Source organism: Heterodontus francisci, chromosome 32 (assembly GCF_036365525.1).
Source record: "Heterodontus francisci isolate sHetFra1 chromosome 32, sHetFra1.hap1, whole genome shotgun sequence".
NCBI classification, from domain to species: domain Eukaryota; kingdom Metazoa; phylum Chordata; class Chondrichthyes; order Heterodontiformes; family Heterodontidae; genus Heterodontus; species Heterodontus francisci.
Window position 1 is genome coordinate 7,333,714 of NC_090402.1, and position 19,880 is coordinate 7,353,593.

General features: G+C 43.4%; 1 protein-coding gene across 6 annotated transcripts in view; it reads right to left on the reverse strand.

Annotated features, from left to right (window-relative positions):
• The window catches only part of ciz1a (cdkn1a interacting zinc finger protein 1a), a 72,340-nt gene continuing 52,460 nt past the window's right edge, over positions 1 to 19,880 (reverse strand). For 4 of the 6 annotated variants that reach the window (XM_068012134.1, XM_068012137.1, XM_068012133.1 and 1 more), the window contains 4 exons: positions 16,625 to 16,795; positions 14,002 to 14,053; positions 10,040 to 10,161; positions 1 to 5,770 (listed from right to left, as the gene is read on the reverse strand). In XM_068012134.1, coding sequence (XP_067868235.1) covers positions 5,024 to 5,770; positions 10,040 to 10,161; positions 14,002 to 14,053; positions 16,625 to 16,795 — 1,092 coding nt within the window. In that variant the 3' untranslated portion in view covers positions 1 to 5,023. The remainder of the gene's footprint in view (positions 5,771 to 10,039; positions 10,162 to 14,001; positions 14,054 to 16,624; positions 16,796 to 19,880) is intronic. The other 2 variants (XM_068012138.1, XM_068012136.1) reach the window with 2 other exon arrangements.

Here is a 19,880-nt window from a genome sequence, read left to right on the forward strand (position 1 = left end):
TTTCTGAAACTACACTGGATACAGTATTTTATTCAGAGTAAGGAAAAATGACAGTACTCACAAACAGCAACACGAATGACTTTTTAAAAAAAAAGTATTCAACAGTAAAAGGAACATCGATCTCCAAAATAAGGTAGCATTTAAATGTCCCATTACCCTAAATACATTGAACACTGTCCATCCAAAATATTCCTTTCCTTCAATCCAAATGTCACGTTTCTCCAGGAATTGTAAGGAATGAAGAGAGTTAACTGCTGATGACGATGCATTTATTGCGGCATTTTACAGATCAGCTCGGTCAAGGATACATATAAAACGGGTAAAAAGAATATATTCACCTCACAACATGTTGGGTTTATTCTAACCTCTTGAACGAGAATGAATGATGCAACTGAGAACGGCAGAAGCAACTTAACAGGATGTAATTATGAGGTGTGCTATGAGACTTCAGGGAAGAGAACAAATCCCAGTCGCAGCACAAATACCATTGATTCCTCCATTTTTCCCCTGTACTTGTTTTAGTTCCATCACTGCATGAGTGGATCTCCGCAAGCTAAGGTCTTCATCTTTTTACCTTTGTTTTAATCTATCCCTGACAGATGTAATGAAGATCTGACTGGGAACCGGGTGGCTCACTTGAACACATTTCCTCCGCCTGACACCTGGGTTTGAATTAAATTTGGACCATGCGGCAAGAATATAAAACAGAAAAAACCCACAGGTTATTAACATTTGGTCACTCTGGATTTAGACTTGGGAAGAGTATAAAGGAATCTGCTTTTTTTCTTCTAAATAGGAACAGCCCAACTCAAACAGGGTGACAGCACTGTGAGATTATGCACACTGAATCTATTCAAAAGTATGAGTGATACTAGATTCTCAAATGACTAATACCAGGCAGTGATTTGAAGATCAAAAATAGCAGATGCTCAGACATTGATGGTGGCTTCACAGACTGCCATGTGAACTATGTGGAATGTAGGGTGCTGCTGAAAAGTAGCACTGTCACAAGGCAAATACTATTCCTTTCACCAGCTTTAATCCCTCCCAGACAGATGAAATGCAAATCTGCTGTTTGATGGGGAAAAATGGTCCTGCTAAGACCTAGGTTGGGGATAGAGGAGCCTTGGCAAGTGAACAGGCCCTAAACTTTGCTGCTGTCAATTCTTGTCCCACACAATAAAGCCATCTGTTATTTGGCACTACTTGTGTGATCTCATACAAATCAAATAGGCTATGGGGAAATTTGGCTCCAAACTTTCACACAGCTATCTCACTCTTCACACTGTGGGGGTTAAGGCAGTATTTAGAGACTCCCATACAAGCTCTAACCTGAGAATGCCTAGAGTGGTCGAAACTAATGTTCCAGTTTCCATCTCCGACCTGAATTTCTACCCTGAAGTGTGCCGAATGCTCAGTCATTGAGTATTTTGAAGACAAAGAGCAATAGATTTTTGGATACTAAGGGAATCGAGGGATATAGGGATAGGGTGGGAAAGTGAAGTTGAGGTAGAAGATCAACCATGACCTTATTGAATGGTGAAACAGGCCAGATGGTCTACTCCTGCTCCTAGTGAGTGCTGGTGTGGGTAGGCTGGGCAGTCCAGCTGGGGGAGGGGAACAGGGATGACATACAAATGGAGCCTCCATAATGTTATGCTGCACGCCCCCCTAACGCGACATCCTTGGTGTGTTAAACCTGTTAAAATGAAGTTTGATCACTGCCCGCAGAGGGTTTACTTAATTATAAAATCAGGTTCATGGGCTTTACTCATTTGACTGCTGACATTCACTAACCGTTTATTTTTTGGTGAAAGGCTGCACTGCCAGGCAGGTGAGGAGTGTTCATGCTTCCCTGACCAAGGGCAGCTTGGTCCTGCTGGCACAGTCAGTGAGTATGTTTAAAGCAGAAATTGACAGATTTCTAAATACCAATGACAAAGGCATATGGGGATAGTGTGGGGAGAAAGGCATTGAAGTGGATGATCAGCCATGATGGCACTGAATGGCAGAACAGGCTCAATAGGCTGAATGGCCTAATCCTGGTCCAATGTTCCAGAGTACCCATGCTTTGCCACTCTGGTAGCTGGCTTGGCATTTGAATGGCAAGGTGCAGCCAAATCCTGATTTAAAATGACCAATCTATAGTTCATTGAATTAAGAATTCTGAAACTTGTTGGCCAAGTTTCACATTCCAACAACAATGACATTCTGGTCAATGTGTGGGTGACACCGGGCGAGGTTGCACTTATTGTCCATCTGTAACTCACTATCAGGTAGTGGTGGTGAGCCTTCTTTCTGAATCACGACTGGCAGCTTGCCCCCCTAGAGAAAGCTTACTGGGCTACTTCAGAATCAACCACACAGCTTAGGCCAGATTAGGAATGCATGGCAGGCCCCCAGTTGAGCATTTTTACTTCCACAATTATTTTCTGGCATACAATCCACAGATTTATTAAATTCAATTTTACAGCCGTCCATAGTGGGTTTTGAACCAGTGACCTCTGGGTTGCTAGTCCAGTGCACAACTATTAACCCTGTATAAATAAATGTTCCTGTAGTTATCAGTTCTCCAGGATTTTAAAAAGAGCAAGAAACAGCAGTCACGTTTGAAGCAAACTATATTGGTGCCAGTTGATTGGAGTTTCAACACATAGCACCGCTAAGTAGCTACATTTGGGCCAATGCCCATGGGCTGGTAGCTTGTTGATTTGCCCTTGGTGAGTAGCAACATGCAGAGAAAACAAGGGAAAACTGTTGCGAGACAAGTTCTAGTGACTAAGCTATGATAACCATTGTGGATAGCAGGGCGACCAATGCTTGAGGCAGCCAGGTCACCTCAACCAAGTCAGGGAAAGCAAAAACTCCACCACACTTTGTGGTTTCATTTTCTCAAGGGTGGTAGCATAGTGGTAAAGTGGTAATGTTACTGGACTAGTAATCCAGTGGCCCAGACTAAGGCTCTGGAGATATGAGTTCAAATCCCAGCATGGCAGGATTCCCTCCCCGTTCAAACGTGTAATTTTCAACATGTCTGGGAAGCCACTTTTGAAATTATTACGGTAGAATCCTGTCTGCAGCAATTTGATCAACACCCCCTGCCATACCCATCAATATCCATACCCTCTACCACCATTGCACTTTGGCTGCAGTTTGCACTATTTACATAGGGTTGCCATCCCTCCAGGATTATTCTGGAATCTCCAGAACACAACTATGAACAATCTAGGAGAAAAATCAAAGACGCATTAAAAAAGTGTTTTTAAAAATAATTTTTTTTCAAATACTTTTGCTTATTAGTTACATAAATTTGGAGGTGGGGAAAAATAAGGTGCTTGACTAAGTCAAGAATCACCCAACTGGGTAAAGGAGAGTCTGCTCGCTTTCCAACTAGTCTTGGGAAGGCTATGCATTGTAAGGTTGGATGTGTTGGGCAGCCAGTGGCAGGAGGGTGGGGGGGGGGGGAATGGAGTGGTTGGAGATCATGTGATGACACCACCAGGAATATGTCCAACCAGAGCTGGCAACACTACACCTACAGGATGCACTGCAGCAACTTACCTAACTTAGTTGAACAGCATCTCCCTCCCCTAGCAAACACAACCACCTAGAAAGACAAGAGTACTAATGTCAAGTGAACACCATCCTGACTTGGACCTGTACTGCCATTCTTTCGCCATTACTAGCTCAATGTCCTGGAACTCCCCCATCTAACAGCACTGTGGGAACATGTGCAGAAGGACTGTTGGCTGTTCAAGAGAGCATTTTCAAGTACCAAGGGATGGTCAATAAATATGACTTTGCTAGCATCACCCACAACCCAATTTTTTTTTTTTTATATAAAGGGGCTGTTTTGTTTGAACAGTTTGTGTATCTGATGTCAATGCAAGAACTGCGTGTGATTTAGTAACATCATGCAATACCAAGAACTGATGCTTGGAAAGGAGACTTAGTGAGTCTCTTGGAAAACATACTTCCCATTAGCGGCCTCCTTTTAAACCATTTACAGCTGATCCGAGCCATGCAAAAGAAACATCCATTGAGCCACTCCACTTCACCAATTCCTCAAGCACAGAAGCTGGGACACTCTTTTACAGGACTTACTTTCCACACGGTCTGCCAATTTAGTGACCCCCACCCCCTAAACCTCCACCCAGTTCTCACTGCCCCCCCCATCCCCACAACCCCAAAGAAAGGGCAGATGGCTGTTCGAGTTTGCAATTGCCTAACAACCTGTGTAGGTACATCCGTGTATGCTACATTATGTTTTTAAGATCTGTCAATGCATGTGTGCAACTCGCACACTGTGCAGATGATCTTTCATTGCTCAGTGTGAAAATCACAGTTGTCTATCTTACACCAAGTGAGGTGCATATACAGTTATTTCTAAGTGATAAACACTTAGCAAGGTCCTGAGAAATGGTTCAATTTTCTATTTCGCACCCAGTAACAAGGTTGCAATGCAATGATCACACAACAAAAAGCTCCAAGGAGGGGCAACTCCACTCTGCCCTGCGATATCTCAATACCTTCATATCTTCCATAACTGATTACCAATTTGAAATGGGGTTTTATTTTATAAGATAGGGTCTCAAGCCTATAAGGAATTTTTTTTTTTACAATATGCAAGGTTCAAGTGTCAGCGGTGAAGGGACAGTGTTCAAACAGATGATATCACCCAGTTGCAGTACATGAAGTAAAGACTGCAGTGATGTTAGTTCCAAAACAAAACACTGAAGGCGAATGCTCTAAGTTGCAATACTAAAATCTTTGGAGCACCGCAGTTGCCTCTACTTTATAACCTGTAAGAGGGTGGTAAAATATTTTTGAACAGGTACTGCATTGGGACGCTACAGTTAATAATCAGCAGTGGACTCGTACATGATTCTTCCCTCACTGATGAAAGAAAAATACATAACCACTCATAGACTGCCCACTGTGAATCTAACATAGTGGCAAAACCAGATTTAGCCCAACTGTGGTATAATTTACCCTAGAATAAAGGAGGATTTGGATCTTTATTTTACTTCTTCCGTCTTGAGGAGGCACGGCGGCCTCTAGCTGCCCTCCCGGATCTTGTTTTGGGGGCATTGCGTCCCAGGTGCCCGGTGTCACCCTCAAGCTCCGCCTCATTTTCTTCACCTTTGACATTCGCCTCCTCACATTCCTTCTCTGCCAGGCAGCCATCAGCCAGGGACTCTTCCTCACCATCCTCTGCCTCGCTGGGCTCCTCAGCCTTGGTTAAGCTCAGGTCGCAATCTTCATTCCCATCCTGGTCATTGTCTGCTGCCTCATTCCCATCCTGGTCATTGTCTGCTGCCTCACTGCCAGCAGCAGAACTCGCCTCACACTTATCAGGATCAGCCGCCCCTTCCGCCACCTCCTTGGGACTGCTTGGTGCCTCATCGTTTGAGAGAGGGTCGACTTTTAATTTGCAATCACTATCGGAGATCACTGCAGCTGTGTCACTTGGGTTCTCGAGCTGGAGACTCTGCGAGCAGGAAGCGCTGTCCTCGCCTTTGCTGCCATCGTCCACACAGGGAATGGTGTCATCACCCGACTGTGCAGGAGCCTGGACCTCAGGTTTGGAACTCGCCTCCCCCGATTCAGGCTTGCTGGCAGTGGCCTCAGGAGAATTTTCATCAGTCTCTGCCTGCTTCCCACCTGCTGGCTTGTGATCATCTGTCGAACCAAGGCTGCTCACCCCGGAAGCAGCTGGCTCTTGAGCAGAGGCAGATAAATAATCTTGGGCTCTTTGTGCTTTGTAACTCTGTTTTAACAAAGAAAACACAAAAAAAAAATAGGCAAAGGCACCAAACCTTTGTGAGTCACAGTAACAAAATACATACTTCCAGTCAAATCAATATTAGTTTTGTTTGCTGATTGGAGCACTTAAATTTATAAAAAGCATCACCTTCCCTTTTAAGTGCCAATGCTATGCCTTTCCCTGGCAGAATACACGGGCAAGTGATCTGCTCCCAAATCTTGTGCTGCCTTGTAACTGAATGAGAATGTTACTTGTCACTCAATTTTCCATTCCACTTTGTAGGCAACTATTCAGTTTCTGCTCAGCCCCTTACCCAGCATCACAATCAATTACCTGGGAAGGATCCTGAATCTTACAAGCTCAGTGGCACAACTCGTTACAAGATGAACTTCAATGTCAGCAGGTGACATCCACGCATCAAACACAGTAGCCCACTAACTCATCCCGCGAATCCTTAGCTACATCTATATAGTATTTCGGAGTACTTCAAATTGCACCATGGCCTTGCTTCATCCTATCTCTAACCTCCTCCTCTCATAGAACCCTCAAAGATCGCCATGTTCCTCTAATTCTGGCATTTTGCACATCCCATTTTAATTGCTGCACCACTGGCAACCATGCTTTCAGCTGCCTAAACCCTAAACTTTGGAATTCCCTCCCTACACCTCTCTACCTTCCTCTCCTCCTTTAACACACTCCTGAAAATACACCTCATTGGTCAAGCGTTTGCTCACCTGTCCTAATAGTTCATGTGGCTCGCTGTCAATTTTTGTTTGATAATGTCCCGGAGGCCAAAGAAGAAGAAGAATTTGATAGCGTATCTCTTACACCCAACCCTGACAGACTCCATCTGAATACCACTACCAATAAATATATTTTTCTTTGACTGGAATCATGTACTTCATTAATAAAGCCAAACCTCCTCACTCCTTTTATTCCTTCTGAAAATCTTATCTGTCCTGAAAATTTTATAGCCGAGAATATTTAGAATGACTGAATAGTGCAGTGTAGCCGGCCACTTGGCCCACTGAGACTGCGCCTGCTCTTTTGAAGCGCAATCCAGGTAGTCTCACTCCCCCTCTTTTGCCCCATATCCCTGCAATTTTTTTCTCCTTCAAGTATGTATCTATCTAATTCCTGTTTGAAAGCTATTTGCTATCGAATCTGTATCCACTGCCCTTTCAGGCAGTGCATTCCACATTCTAATCACTCCTTGCATAAAAAATTTCTCAGTCGCCTCTGGCTCTTTTGCCAATTACCTTAAATTATGTACTCTCTGGTTACCAACCCTTCAGAAATTGGAAACAGTTCCTTTTTATTTAATCTATCTAAACCCTTTATGATTTTAAACACCTCTATCAATTAACTCCCAGTTTTATTCCAGCTGAAGTGCAGTACTGGCTAAGACTACATCATCACATCCTTCTATTCTAACTTGCACCTATGAAGAGTCTGCCCAGGTGCTGCTTAGTGCTTTAACCATGTAGAAGATGTGATCAGCAAAGCCAGAAGATAAGCATTCAAATATGACTGGATGCTGATTTTGTTTCATAGGGACCTTCACAGAAATAGACCTGAACTCTAATTCTACAGGTGTAGGTGGTATTGGAAGAGCAGAGTGATTTGTACTGAATATGTTAAAGGACACATTTCACCAACTGGCAACCAAAATGTGGGGTTGGTTGAGTTCTTCCATGATGCCACTATCTTCCTAGACCCTCAAAAAAAAAAACAGTTGCAAGCAGCGAAACCCACAAAATGCATTCTGGATCTATTGGGAGTTTGTGTCCAAATATCAAAAGTTAGCTGCCTTTACAGGAACAGATCCATGATAAAACTGCTTAAAACATGTAGCAATCCAACTTCCTGTCTTTCTAAAAAACCAAAATACTGTGGATGCTGGAAAACAAATAAAAACAGAAAATGCTGAAAATACTCAGCAGGTCTGGCAGCATCTGTGGAAAGAAAAACTTCTGATGAAAGGTCACAGAGCTGAAATGTTAACTCTGTTTCTCTCTCTACAGAAGCTGCCAGACCTGCTGAGTATTTCCAGCATTTTCTGTTTTTATTCCTGCCTTTCTGGCTTGTTTCATAACTGACTCTGAAGGCGGCTACTTCTAACCTGGCATATGTCTCGAAAAATATTTATGAAAAAAAGGTACCCCTCCAATGACCCCAGCACGAAGTGAACACAGTGGACTATCAGCAGCATCACAGTGAAAGTACAGACTGCAGTACTATCACCAATGACTTGAGACAAGATTCATCCAAAGCTCAACCCAACCATTGTTCTCAGCGATGCTATTTGAGCACCTGTGATCTAGCAAGATTAAGAAATCAGAAAAAGCTGAAGAACTTTTTTCTCTAGTTAGGTTTTGATCTGAATTTTTGAGCCTATGAGAGCAAGCTAATAATGAAGTGAAAATATATATGTTTTTTTAAAAACACTGTTCCCATCGACCTCAATGGCATATGAAAGTTTACAAACATAGGACGTGGTGTGGAACTGCACCACCAAAACAGAACTACACCGTGACTTTTAAAAAAAAATATGGACGAGTAGAAGCAAGTTATGTAGCTTTAAGGCCGATAATCAACCCACCTCATGTCTGGGTAACAAGTTTACTTAAAAATTTTTATGAATAAGCTACATTTGTTTGACCTGCAAACAACTGGGGGTGGAGTGGTGGGGGTTGAGGGACTGGGGGGGGGGGCAGGGTGGCGGTGGTCAAACGCATTAGTACAAGTCATCTTTCACTGCTTGGCTTAAGAGTCTTGAAAGCACCGTACACTTACACGACAGGGACACAAACAAAAATTTGAGTATTCAAATCCTGAGTCTACTCCACTTGTATTTGTGGAGTCTTCCCTAGTTTTGGGAAGCATGCTTTAGGGGTAGAAGCAACAAGTCAGCCCTGAATTGAAATGTAAAATTGACAACATAACTTTTTGCTTAATTACTTTCTGTAGAACGATTAACATGTCAGGAGAGATAATGCTGTAATGTCAAGTTGAAATGAAGAGAAATGTGAAACCACACGGATTAGCAGGTAAAGAAAGTGACTAAGCGCTCCTGCACAACAAACTGTGAAAGTACAGACTACAAGCTAGACGAGAGCATTGAAATGAAAGATGAATTAACGTGGGACAGGTGACTATTAGACAGCAATAATATATCCAAAGATACGTCAAATGTGGAACAAATGGCACAAAACCCACAATGTAAACCAACATCAACACAGACAGTTCATTAAAAGGTGAATGCATAATGGGTCACAGACTTGCTCCAATTTTTCTTCAAAAGGTCATCAGTAATTCATCATAATCATTTTTTACTGAGGGGGAATCCCTTCGCAATCAGCAACAGCTTTAAGTACCTCCAAGGTCTTGGCGTAAGTACAGATACAAAGCAGAGCTAACCTTGTTTGCCCAAACAATGTACCTCAAACCCAAACTCAAAATCTCCTTTGATGCAACTTTTTTTTAAAAATTTCCCACTCTGCTCCCATAGCCTCTCTGAGCAACACCATTTCCGTCTCAAATCTGACAGCTTTCCCTGTTGATTCAAGTCTTTTACGGAGTTCAACTGAAATTGCTGGAAACATGTTATTCCTTTCCAGTTTGTTTGGTATCTAAACCTAAGACTGCTCATTTCCAAACTATTCAGGATTGCCAAGTCAATTGAGGGAAGGAGCGGAGAGGAAGAGAAAATCTAAATAACCTCATGGTCATGTTGACCTGTCAATGAGTAGAGGTACACTGAATAGGGCAAAACTTGAAGAAATATGGTACAAGTTTCCAACAAATATATGTGATCAACTTTATATCAAACAGCAGCAAAGGATGAAAAGATCAGGGCATTTTTGCTTAAATTGGAAAAATCCTAGTTGTTTCCACGATAATTGAACTACATTCAGTAGAAGAAGGGACTTTAAAGCAAGTCTGAGACAACACCAAACACCAGAATTAGAAGAGAAAAACCACGGTGAACGAGAAAGATACAAAAGGATAGTGGTGGAGCAGGTTGGGAGTTTTGGGTGGAGGGGGGCGGGATGGTGGAGAAGGGAGTGGTGTGTGGGGAGAGGGAGAGAGATGGGTAGCAAGGACTTGTAAGAGGAGAGGTTAAGTTGGTAGGGAAAAGAAGTCTGGTATAAATGAAGGTTAAAGAGTGAAGGAGAGAGGTAAGGTGAGAAGAGAAAGATAGAAAAACAAGGTGCTGAGGAGAGATGGAGAGAATGAAACACAAGCCACATCATGGAACAACCATCTAACCTGAAAGTTCTGAAAATGCATCAGTGACTTGCAGTGGGTAAATCTGGCAGTGGACTCAGAATGGTAGAATTTGTGACACAGCTTGCAGAGGAAACCGGTCACAGGGATCACAAATTCCTGGCCTGTGGAGGGGAGGGGAACCAAGACGATCACTGTATGTTACATTGAATGTGCCCTTCTCATCAAAACATACAAATCAAAAGCAAAAAAAGGAAATGCATACAAGAATTTTGTTTAAAACAAAAAAGTCAGCTGTATAAGAGTTAACAGAAACTTGGCTCTCGGCCTCAGTCAGCGTGATTAGCTTTTTAAAGATTGATGACTATGTGCACAAAGCAGAAATCACCTTCCAGAATTCAGAGATATATGAAGGTGCTTTTGTGAGAGGAAAGCTTTGTAATGACACCATAATGGAAAGCCATAGCAATGAGTCTGGATACATATAGTTATGTTATAGGAACTAGTTTAGTCATCTGCACTAAGCAGATACAAACTAGGTGCATAGAGTGGGTTAAGTAATGAGAATAACTTTTCAGATCTGGGATCTAATGTTTGTGAACAAAATAGTTCTAACTAAAGTAAAGGCAATCCAATTAGGAAAAAGAAAATTGAACTTTAAAAGAAAAGCCTCACTCAAACTTGTTTCCAAAAGTTCTGTTGTGCAGTGTGAACTGATTGACCGTGGGTCCAGCAGCGATCATTAAGCTAAACCATTATTTTCACTGATAAACTCTCCAAGCCAAAACAATTAGCTTTTTCTTTAAACATGTACTCAGATAAATTTGGGGTCCTGAAGATGATTAGCTTATGGAGGATGAGCAAAGGTAAAAGACAAAGATGAAGCTTTGATACCAGGGCTGAAAGGGTTAAATTATGAGGCTAGGTTGCATTAACTTCTTCTGTGTTCCCTGGAGTTTATATGGTTGAAAGGTGATCTAATCCAAGTGTTTAAAACATTTAAACAATTCGATAGGCTCGTTAGACAATTTCCTCTGGTGGAGATATCTGGAACAGGTAGTTGTAATCTTAAAACTACAACTAGGCCATTTGGGAGCAAACTCAGGAGACATTTTTTCACACAAAGGGTAGTGGGAAATCTGGAACTCTCACCCCCGTCCCAGCAGGCTGTGGGTCAACTGAAATTTTCAAGGCTGAAATCAATAGATTTTTGTTAGGTAAGGGGTATCAAGGGATATGAATCAAAGCTGGGAAATGGAGTTGAGGTTCAGATCAGTCATGATCTAATTGAACTGTAATGGAACAGGCTCGAGGGGATGAATGGCTGACTCCTGTTCCTAAGTGGTTGGTGGTTCCAGGAAAATCTCACCAACTGCATTGTATTAGAGGGTGATGAAGGCTGAAATGGGCAGCACAATAGCAGTGTGTACTACAGGATGCTGTGCAACCAGACATTCATGCAGGCATTTGGAACTGGGTAGTCCTGGATCTATCTTAGATCGGCTCAAAGCTGTGACCCTATTTAGATGAATACAGGCATTGCAGAATGCAGGCATGTCTACTCAATCAGTGATGTCACCCGAGAAGCTTGGACTGGGAAACTTGGAGGGGAAAAAAAATAGAAGTTTTTTTTTAAAAAAAGGGATTTTTGAAAATCATTTTTCTTTTTAAAAGAATGTAGATATGGGTAAGGTATACTTAGAACAAGCAGTACACTGCTACTTTTTCCTTCCCCTCTTAATAAATGGACTATTCCTACTCTGCACACTGACTGCATAAGGTAATCACAGATCACCAATCAAACCAGGCAGAATTTGTTTCTCTTTATATTAAGCTGACAATGCCTCCTCTTCCTCCACGACATTAGTGCTCAGTATATTATAAGTCCATCATTCTGCTAAGGGAGACTAATGAATTGCTAATAACAATGAACAAATCTGAGGGCAGTTGCATCCTATGGCCTCCATGCAAATCATTTTGCTTAGCAAGTTTGTCATCAAGTTTGTTTTTTAAACGAAAAAAATGTTGGTGACAGAATTAGAATGAACACTTGACCATTTTAAACCACTGATGTCAATCACAGTGCACAACAGTCTCCTAGGAACAAGCATCTTAGAGCAAGCAATACACAAACAAGTGTTTCAAAATCCCAATTCCCTTAGCAACAAACATTGGGAGAAGTTTAAGGGAGACTCAGACAAGATAAATCACTAGCTTTTTTGTTACTAACCATCTTCTTTAAGCTCTCTCCTCTGCCTCCTCCAAGTGTGACGAGCTCACAGACTTCTGTCATCAAGATTGAGACCAACAATTCAGTTGCCTCCACTGCATCCTTCCATCCCCCTTGTCCACTAAGGTAAGCTTTCCCTACCCTTGTTCTCTTTCTCTAGTTTTTAAATACATTCATGGAATGTTGGCATCACTGGCAAGGCCAGCATTTAATACCCATCCCCAATTTCCCTTGAGAAAGTGATTGTGAGCAACTTCTTGAGATGTCCTTGTGATGAAGGGACTCCTGTAGTGACATGTTAGTAGTAGTGGTTTGGTACAATTGAGTGGCTTGCTAGACCATTTCAGAGGGCAGTGAAGAGTCACCGCATTGCTGTGGGTCTGCAGTCACATACAGGCCCGACCGGGTAAGGACGGTAGATTTCCTTTCCTAAAGGACGGTAGCGAACCAGGTGGGTTTTTACGACAATCCAGTAGTTACTGGGTCACCATTATTGATACTACCTTTTTATTCCAGATATTAAAAAAAATTTAATTAACTGAAATTAAATTCCCCAAGTGCCGTGGTGGGATCCGAACCCATTTCTCTGACTCATTAATTCAGGCCCCTGGATCAATAGTCCAGTGACATAACCCCTGTGCTACAGTAACTCTGCACCTAGCTTCCTTCTCATTTCCCTTCATGTCCACAACAGGTATATCCTGTCCACAAGACCTAGTTGCTCTCTCAACCTTAATCCTACTAAACTGACCACCCAATTTCCCTTCCGGGCCTCCATGCTGTGTTAGTTAACGGTTCCCTCCCCTCCCTTTTAAATCTGGCGTCCTCACCCCTTTCATTGCCACTGGCTTAGGCCCCCAACACAAGCTACGTTGTCATCACCGATTCCATCCCGCAATCCCCCACACCCCTGCACCAACTCCTAGCCACCGTCTCAGACTGAAACAGACTGTCTGTAACCTCGGTGCCCTAATTGACCCTGAGCTGAGCTTTGGACCCTCTAACCTCTTCATCACTACGACTACTTCCACCTCAGCAACATTGCCTGTCTCCACCCCGACCTTCACCCATCTGCTGCTGAATTGCTCATTCATGTTTGCGACCTCTCGATGTGCCTATTCCAATGCTCCCCAAACCAGCCTCCCACTTTGCATCGTCCATTAACATGAGCTAAACTAAAACTCTGCTACCCATAACCTAGCCCACACCGTGTGCCTTACAACCATCACCTCTGCAGATGCTGACCTACAATGGCTTAAATTTAAAATTCTCATCCTTGTGGTCAAATACCTCTATTGCCTCACTCCTCCACATCTCTGTAACCTCCTTCAGCCCTACAACCTTCTGAGAATTCTGCATTCCTCAAACTCTGGTCTCTAACCATTGGCGGCTGTGCCTTCAGCTGTCTAGGCCCCAAGTTATGGAATTCCCTTCCTGAACCTTTTTGCCTTTCTCTCTTCCTTTAAGACCATCTCTCTAACTAAGTTTCTAAGTCACACATCCGAATATCTCCTTTGGCTCAGTGTCAATCTTTGTCCAATTACGTTTCTGTGAAGTGCCTTGGGACATTAGAGGCGCTATATAAATGCAAATGGTTGTTACTAAGTCAATCCAGCTATTCTAATTAAAATTCTCAATAAATCACAGGCTGACACCAAGTTATTTTACTGGCAGATTATCATTAAATTCTTTAATGTTTTATTTGGGAAAATTGAATAGGTTTTGATGAAAAAAAGCAGACTGAAATATATTAGCTTACTTCTTTGGTACTCACCATACACAGCCTCTGCGTCGTATGGCTCCTTCTCAAACTCTGACAGTAAAGCCTAAATGTACAAAGCATACGTTTACTTTTTCCTCCCCTTGCTAAAACTTTACTCAAGAGGTTGTAAAACTCCATGCCGTTTCAGAAAAGCCAAGTAATTAACAAAATCCAGTCAAAAAAGGCTATTCATCCCATCAAGCTCAGTCCACCCAGAGTCCACTTAGTTTAGTTTAGTTTAGAGATACAGCACTGAAACAGGCCCTTCGGCCCACCGAGTCTGTGCCGACCATCAACCACCCATTTATACTAATCCTACACTAATTCCATATTCCTACCACGTCCCCACCTGTCCCTATATTTCCCTACCACCTACCTATACTTGCAATTTATAATGGCCAATTTACCTATCAACCTGCAAGTCTTTGGCATGTGGGAGGAAACCGGAGCACCCGGAGGAAACCCACGCAGACACAGGGAGAACTTGCAAACTCCACACAGGCAGTACCCAGAATTGAACCCGGGTCATTGGAGCGGTGAGGCTGCAGTGCTAACCACTGCGCCGCCCTTAAGGACATTCCATCACAGATAACCCTCCCAGACAATCTTTTGATCCCCTATTTAAGGGACATTAAGTTCCTTCTCCTACCTCCCTTAAAAAAAGATCAGTTAGCAATCCCTCTATAATCCCCCTGCTCTTATCAATTCTGTTCCTTTTCACAAGGCATTAATTGGTCCCCAATAAACTACCACCTCAGGAGTGACTACTCATTATTTTCGTCATCCTTTGGGTATATTTTTTCCAATTTCTAACCTTGCTCAGGAAGTTGTAAATTTTGTACGTGTTTTTTTACCCCATGATCACGTCCAAAATTGAACAGTTTACTAATTTCAACCTTATACCTTTCGTTATTTTAAAAACTCGTATGATAGCTCTGCACTTCCTTTTCTCCCCAAGGATAAGTTTTAAATTAGACTACCACACAGCTTCCACCTCTGAGCTCGCTAACCCACATTGGCTCTTTGTCTAGCAACACTGCGATTGTAAAATTCTCACCCTTGTTTTCAAATTCTTCCAGAACCCAGCCCCTCCCACTCTGCAACCCTCCTGAAATCGCTGCTTTCTTTCAATTTCGGCCTCTTGAGCATTCCCAATTATCTTCGCGCCAGCACGGGCGGCCGTGCCTTCACATGCATGGGCCCTAAGCTCTGGAATTCCCTCCCTAAATCGCTTCCATTAAGACAGTCCTTAAAACCTACCTCCTAGACCAAGCGTTTGGTGACCTGTCCTAGTAACCCCTTATGTGGCTAAGCGTCAAATTCTGTTTGATACCTCCTTGAAGTGTCTTGGGATGTTTTACTAAGTTAAAAGTGCTATATAAATGCATGTTGTTGTAGGAGAGGTGCTTAATTTTCAAAAATAAAAACGGATCAACGGAATAGCACACTAATGTAACTGTGAAGACATTTCATCACAGTTAAAACAGTCTTAAGGACCAAATGGACCAAGGGAATACAAAATGCAAAATCCAGCAGTAGTTAAAAATAAGGCTGCATTTGCTGACAACATAACCACTAGGTGGTGCAGTACTAGTACATGTGCAAATGCAGCCTGTTCCACTGAAATCTCATGTCTGCGACATTCAGGCAGCTGCCAGGATTAAAGATGGCGCTGCTCAATTTATCACAGAAAAACAACTTCAACCCAAAAATCCCCTCAAAGGTTGCCATCGCCGCCTCCATCCCACCCCCAACAGCCCCCCATTCCCTCCCGCGCATGCGCCAGTTATATAGTACCTAGTCATCTTAATTCATCTGAAGTGAATTACTTTAGGAGCAGTGACTGTCGTTTCATAATCAAATATGGCAGCACACAATGGACATTTTTTGGTTGCTACTCGGAGAACAATGCGCTGTTTAAAGTCTTATCAAAAGGACAGCACCTCTGACAATGCTGCACACCCTCCGTAATTCAGCGAGGTTTCAGTGTCATTCCGTTCTCTGGCCGCTCGCTCCCCGCTGCCCCCCTCCCCCATCTCTCCAGATACTAGCTCTAGGATGTGCCACTTACTCCTACGCTGCCCCGACACCCCTCGCAGCCCATCTTGCTTCTTCAGGCGGCGCAGTGAGGAAACATCGAACGTCGGAGCGAGTGGCCAAGAGGAGGGAAGTGGCACGGCCTACAGCTAGCATCTAAAGGTGGGAGGTGGAGTGAGCAAACTGAAAGCGGGATTGGGGGGGCAGCCGGAGAACAGGATGGGGGGGGAGCAAGTGGCCGTAGAGCAGGGTGGCGGAGCGAGGAGTGAGCGGCCTGGAGGGTGTATGGGGGGTGGGGGGGGGGGGGGAAGTGAGGAGCCAAGGGGCTAGAGTGTCTTCCTGCGCATGCGGCAGTTAGTCCTGGCGAGACGTAGGCTGCGCAAGCGCAGAATCTCACTAAGCTCAGGAGACCATTTTTGCATGTGTGCAGCTTGGAGCGCTCCGATGTCAGTGGGCAGCTGCGTTGTCAGGAGATACTTTGTAAAAATAAAGTTGTGTAATATTTGTAGTCTCCATTAAAATCATATAGCAATTAGAATTATTTGGACTTGTGCAAATGCAGGGAAATACAAACCATGCTGACAGCGTATTGACAAACCTGCTGAGAATCCCTATCACTTAAACAATCAGAAGCGCTGTCGTCATCCTCCTCAGTCATCCCTTCTTCATCATCTTCATCAAAGCAACCAACTGCATCTACGGTGATCATGTCCTCTGGATCATCTTGTCCAGCCTGGTCTTTATCCTGAGAGCTACGCTGCAGCTTAACCTGAAAACAAAAAACAAACTGCAAATATCACTGATGTGCTATTACACAGGTTATTGACGGTAGCATATTCATGCAGCATAAACAGTTGGATTTTGTGCCAAATGGTATCTACAGAAACAGGAGATAAATGTCTTCATCTGCATGTAGATCCAGAAAACATTTTTCTCGGTCTGTATTTGTGATAGAAACTGCGGAATGGATTTTGTGGAGGAGGCGGGGCTCCTGACGCTGGGCTGAAAACGCAGGGAGAGCTTACTGTGGCCTTTTGGCGACCACCTCCCACGCCGCCCCCCCACCCCCCCCAAGAGCGATTCTCCAGTCTTTTTACATCTAAGTTTCACGAGCCAGGATCCCCATCCCCTTAAAGACCAGGAGCCTGCCTCCAAGAGCTGCCAGCCAATCAGAGGGCTGGCAGTTCAGCAGTACCACCGGGAGCGGAGAGTGAGGCGGGGTTGCTAGGGCTAGTATGGAAGGACCTGGTGAGGGGGAGGTTTGCGGGGGGGGCGGGGAGGGGATGATCGTGCAGTCTAGGGTGGGGGTAAACTGGTTCCCAGCGGAGGTCCTCTCCACGACAGGGGGCACCCCACCACCACCTCCAGCCCTGCCTCAGGGGGGCCCATAAAATCCAGCCCTGCATACGTAAACAAGCCACACCAATATTGCAACCTCCTACAAGTGCAGCAGTACTATCCGAGCTCATCCGATTTTGTTGCTCGAATTGCATTCGCTCCAACGCAAAAGGTAAGGTGGACAATGTAGGCAAGATCGCATTTATTACCCATCCCTAGTTGCCAAGAACGTGATGGTGGGCTTCTTCTCAAACTGCTGCAGCTTTTGTGGCGATGGTTGCTCACAATGGTGCCAGGTAGGAAATTCCAGGATTCTGACCCAGTGGTGATGAAGGAATGGTGATCTCCCAACATTGCTGCTCTTATTCTTCTTGGTGGCAGAGGTCAGGGGAGGGATGTGCTGTCAAAGTAACCTTGGCTGGCGAGTTGCTATAATGCACCCAACAGTGCACTGGTGGTGGAGGGTGGATGTTGAATTGAATCCAATGAACTATTCTGTTCTCAGATTGGATAGTGAATTACTCAGTCTTGGATTCAGGGAAAGCCAAATGCTGTTCAGCCCACCTAACTGAATTGAGTAATTTGGTACAAATGGTTGAGTGGCATGGATTGCCACCCTAGCCCATAAAGTGCACCCACCTAACTGGAGAGAGTGCTACTGCAAGAAAGAGTCTACAAAATAAGAGAACAGTGGATATAAAAACAAATTGCATGCCCAACAAATCTGAAATGGTGCTCTTATGCATCAGAATTGTAACAAAATTGATACAAACATGGAGTCATCAGTGAAATCCACTGAGAATAGACAGATCCATAGAAATGTACAGGAACACAAAAGATTATGGTAAATCTGGCTGCCCAAGAATTCAAGAGCAGAATACACTGTCTAAAAAAAGGTCACTGACCCAAAACAGTAACCGTATCTTTCTCTCCGCAGATGCTGCCTGACCTGTGTGTTTCCAGTACATTCTGATTTAATTTCAGATTTCCAGAGATTTAGACACTAGGATGAGAATTTTAAATTTGAGGAGTTGGGAGATCAGGACCCAAGGTAGGTCAGCGAGCACATGAGTGATGGATGAGCAGGGCTTGGTGCAGGATAGGATGCAGGCTGAAAGTTTTGGATGAGCTGAAGTTTTACACAAAATACAAAATGGGAGGGTGGCCAGGATTCCATTGTCACCTCAAGGCTTGACTATTCAAAGACACAGGTGAGGGTTTTGGCAACAGATGGGGCAGAGATGGGCAATGCTGGAGAGGCAGCACTTGTGATGGAGAAGATATGGGATTGCAAGCCGATCTTCGGGTTAAATAGAATGCCACAGTTATGATCAGTCTGGTTAAACATGATACGGTGATCAAGGAGGAATATCATCAGCATACATGAGGAGTCCAATCCCATGTTTTTGGATGACATCGCCAAGAGGCAGTATGTAGAGGACGAAGAGACGGCGGCAAACAACAAATTCTTGGGAGAATCAAGTAGTAAAGGAATGGGACAGGAAGTGAAGCCACTGTTGGAAATACTTTCATGATATATTGAATCCAGTTTTGTCTTTGCACACAACGAAGAACATTGACACTCGAGAGGAGGAGCAGAAGACAACTAAGCAGTAAATAGCCTCAGGGCTTCATGAGTTGGGTTTATCCACTTTAAAGAAATGCAGGCTTAGAGGATATATGATTTTGATATTAAAAATGATAGGGAGATTGTATTTAGTCGAGTGGGACAGACTATTCAAGCTGGACAAAGGTAATGGGAGTAGAGGTATGCATATAAAATTGGTAGACAAAGAATTATGTTAGATGCCAGGATGTATTTCTTTTCAGACAGGTCATTGACCACACAAATCTCGCAGATCCCACGCTTGAAAATGGCTCTGTAATGTTCCAGATAAAAATACTGTACCCTCTAACAAAAGCATTTGTAATTTAGATAATCTGTGGACAAAGGGCAGATTCAGCTTCATGTGCCTCTACTTAATAGAGGCTTTAATGACTTATTAATACAGTGTTTCATTCGTATTTTTCAGGACATACATTTCAGTCTCCAGGGAGGCTGACATTTTAACCTGCATATCAAAAGCATGTAATGAGTTTTAATGGAGTCCTTCCAGCTACTAAACAGATTAAAACCTGCAACGTAGGTTTATAAGAATTATACCTGGACTACAGGGGTTAAGTTACGAGGAGAGATTACACAAATTAGGCCCGTTTTCGCCAGAATCTAGAAGGTTAAGGGGTGATCTGATCAAAGTCTTCAAGATATTAACAGGAAAAGACAGGCTAGAAAAAGATAAACTATTTCCACTGGTTGGAGATTCTAAAACTAGGGGACATAGTATAAAAATTAGGACCAGACCCGTTCAGGAGAGATGTTAGGAAGCACTTCTTCATGCAAAGGGTGGTAGAGGTTTGGAACTCTCTCCCACAAACAACAGTCGAAGCTAGAACAGTTGTTAATTTTAAATCTGAGATAGATAGATTTTTGTTAAGCAAAGATATTAAGGGATATG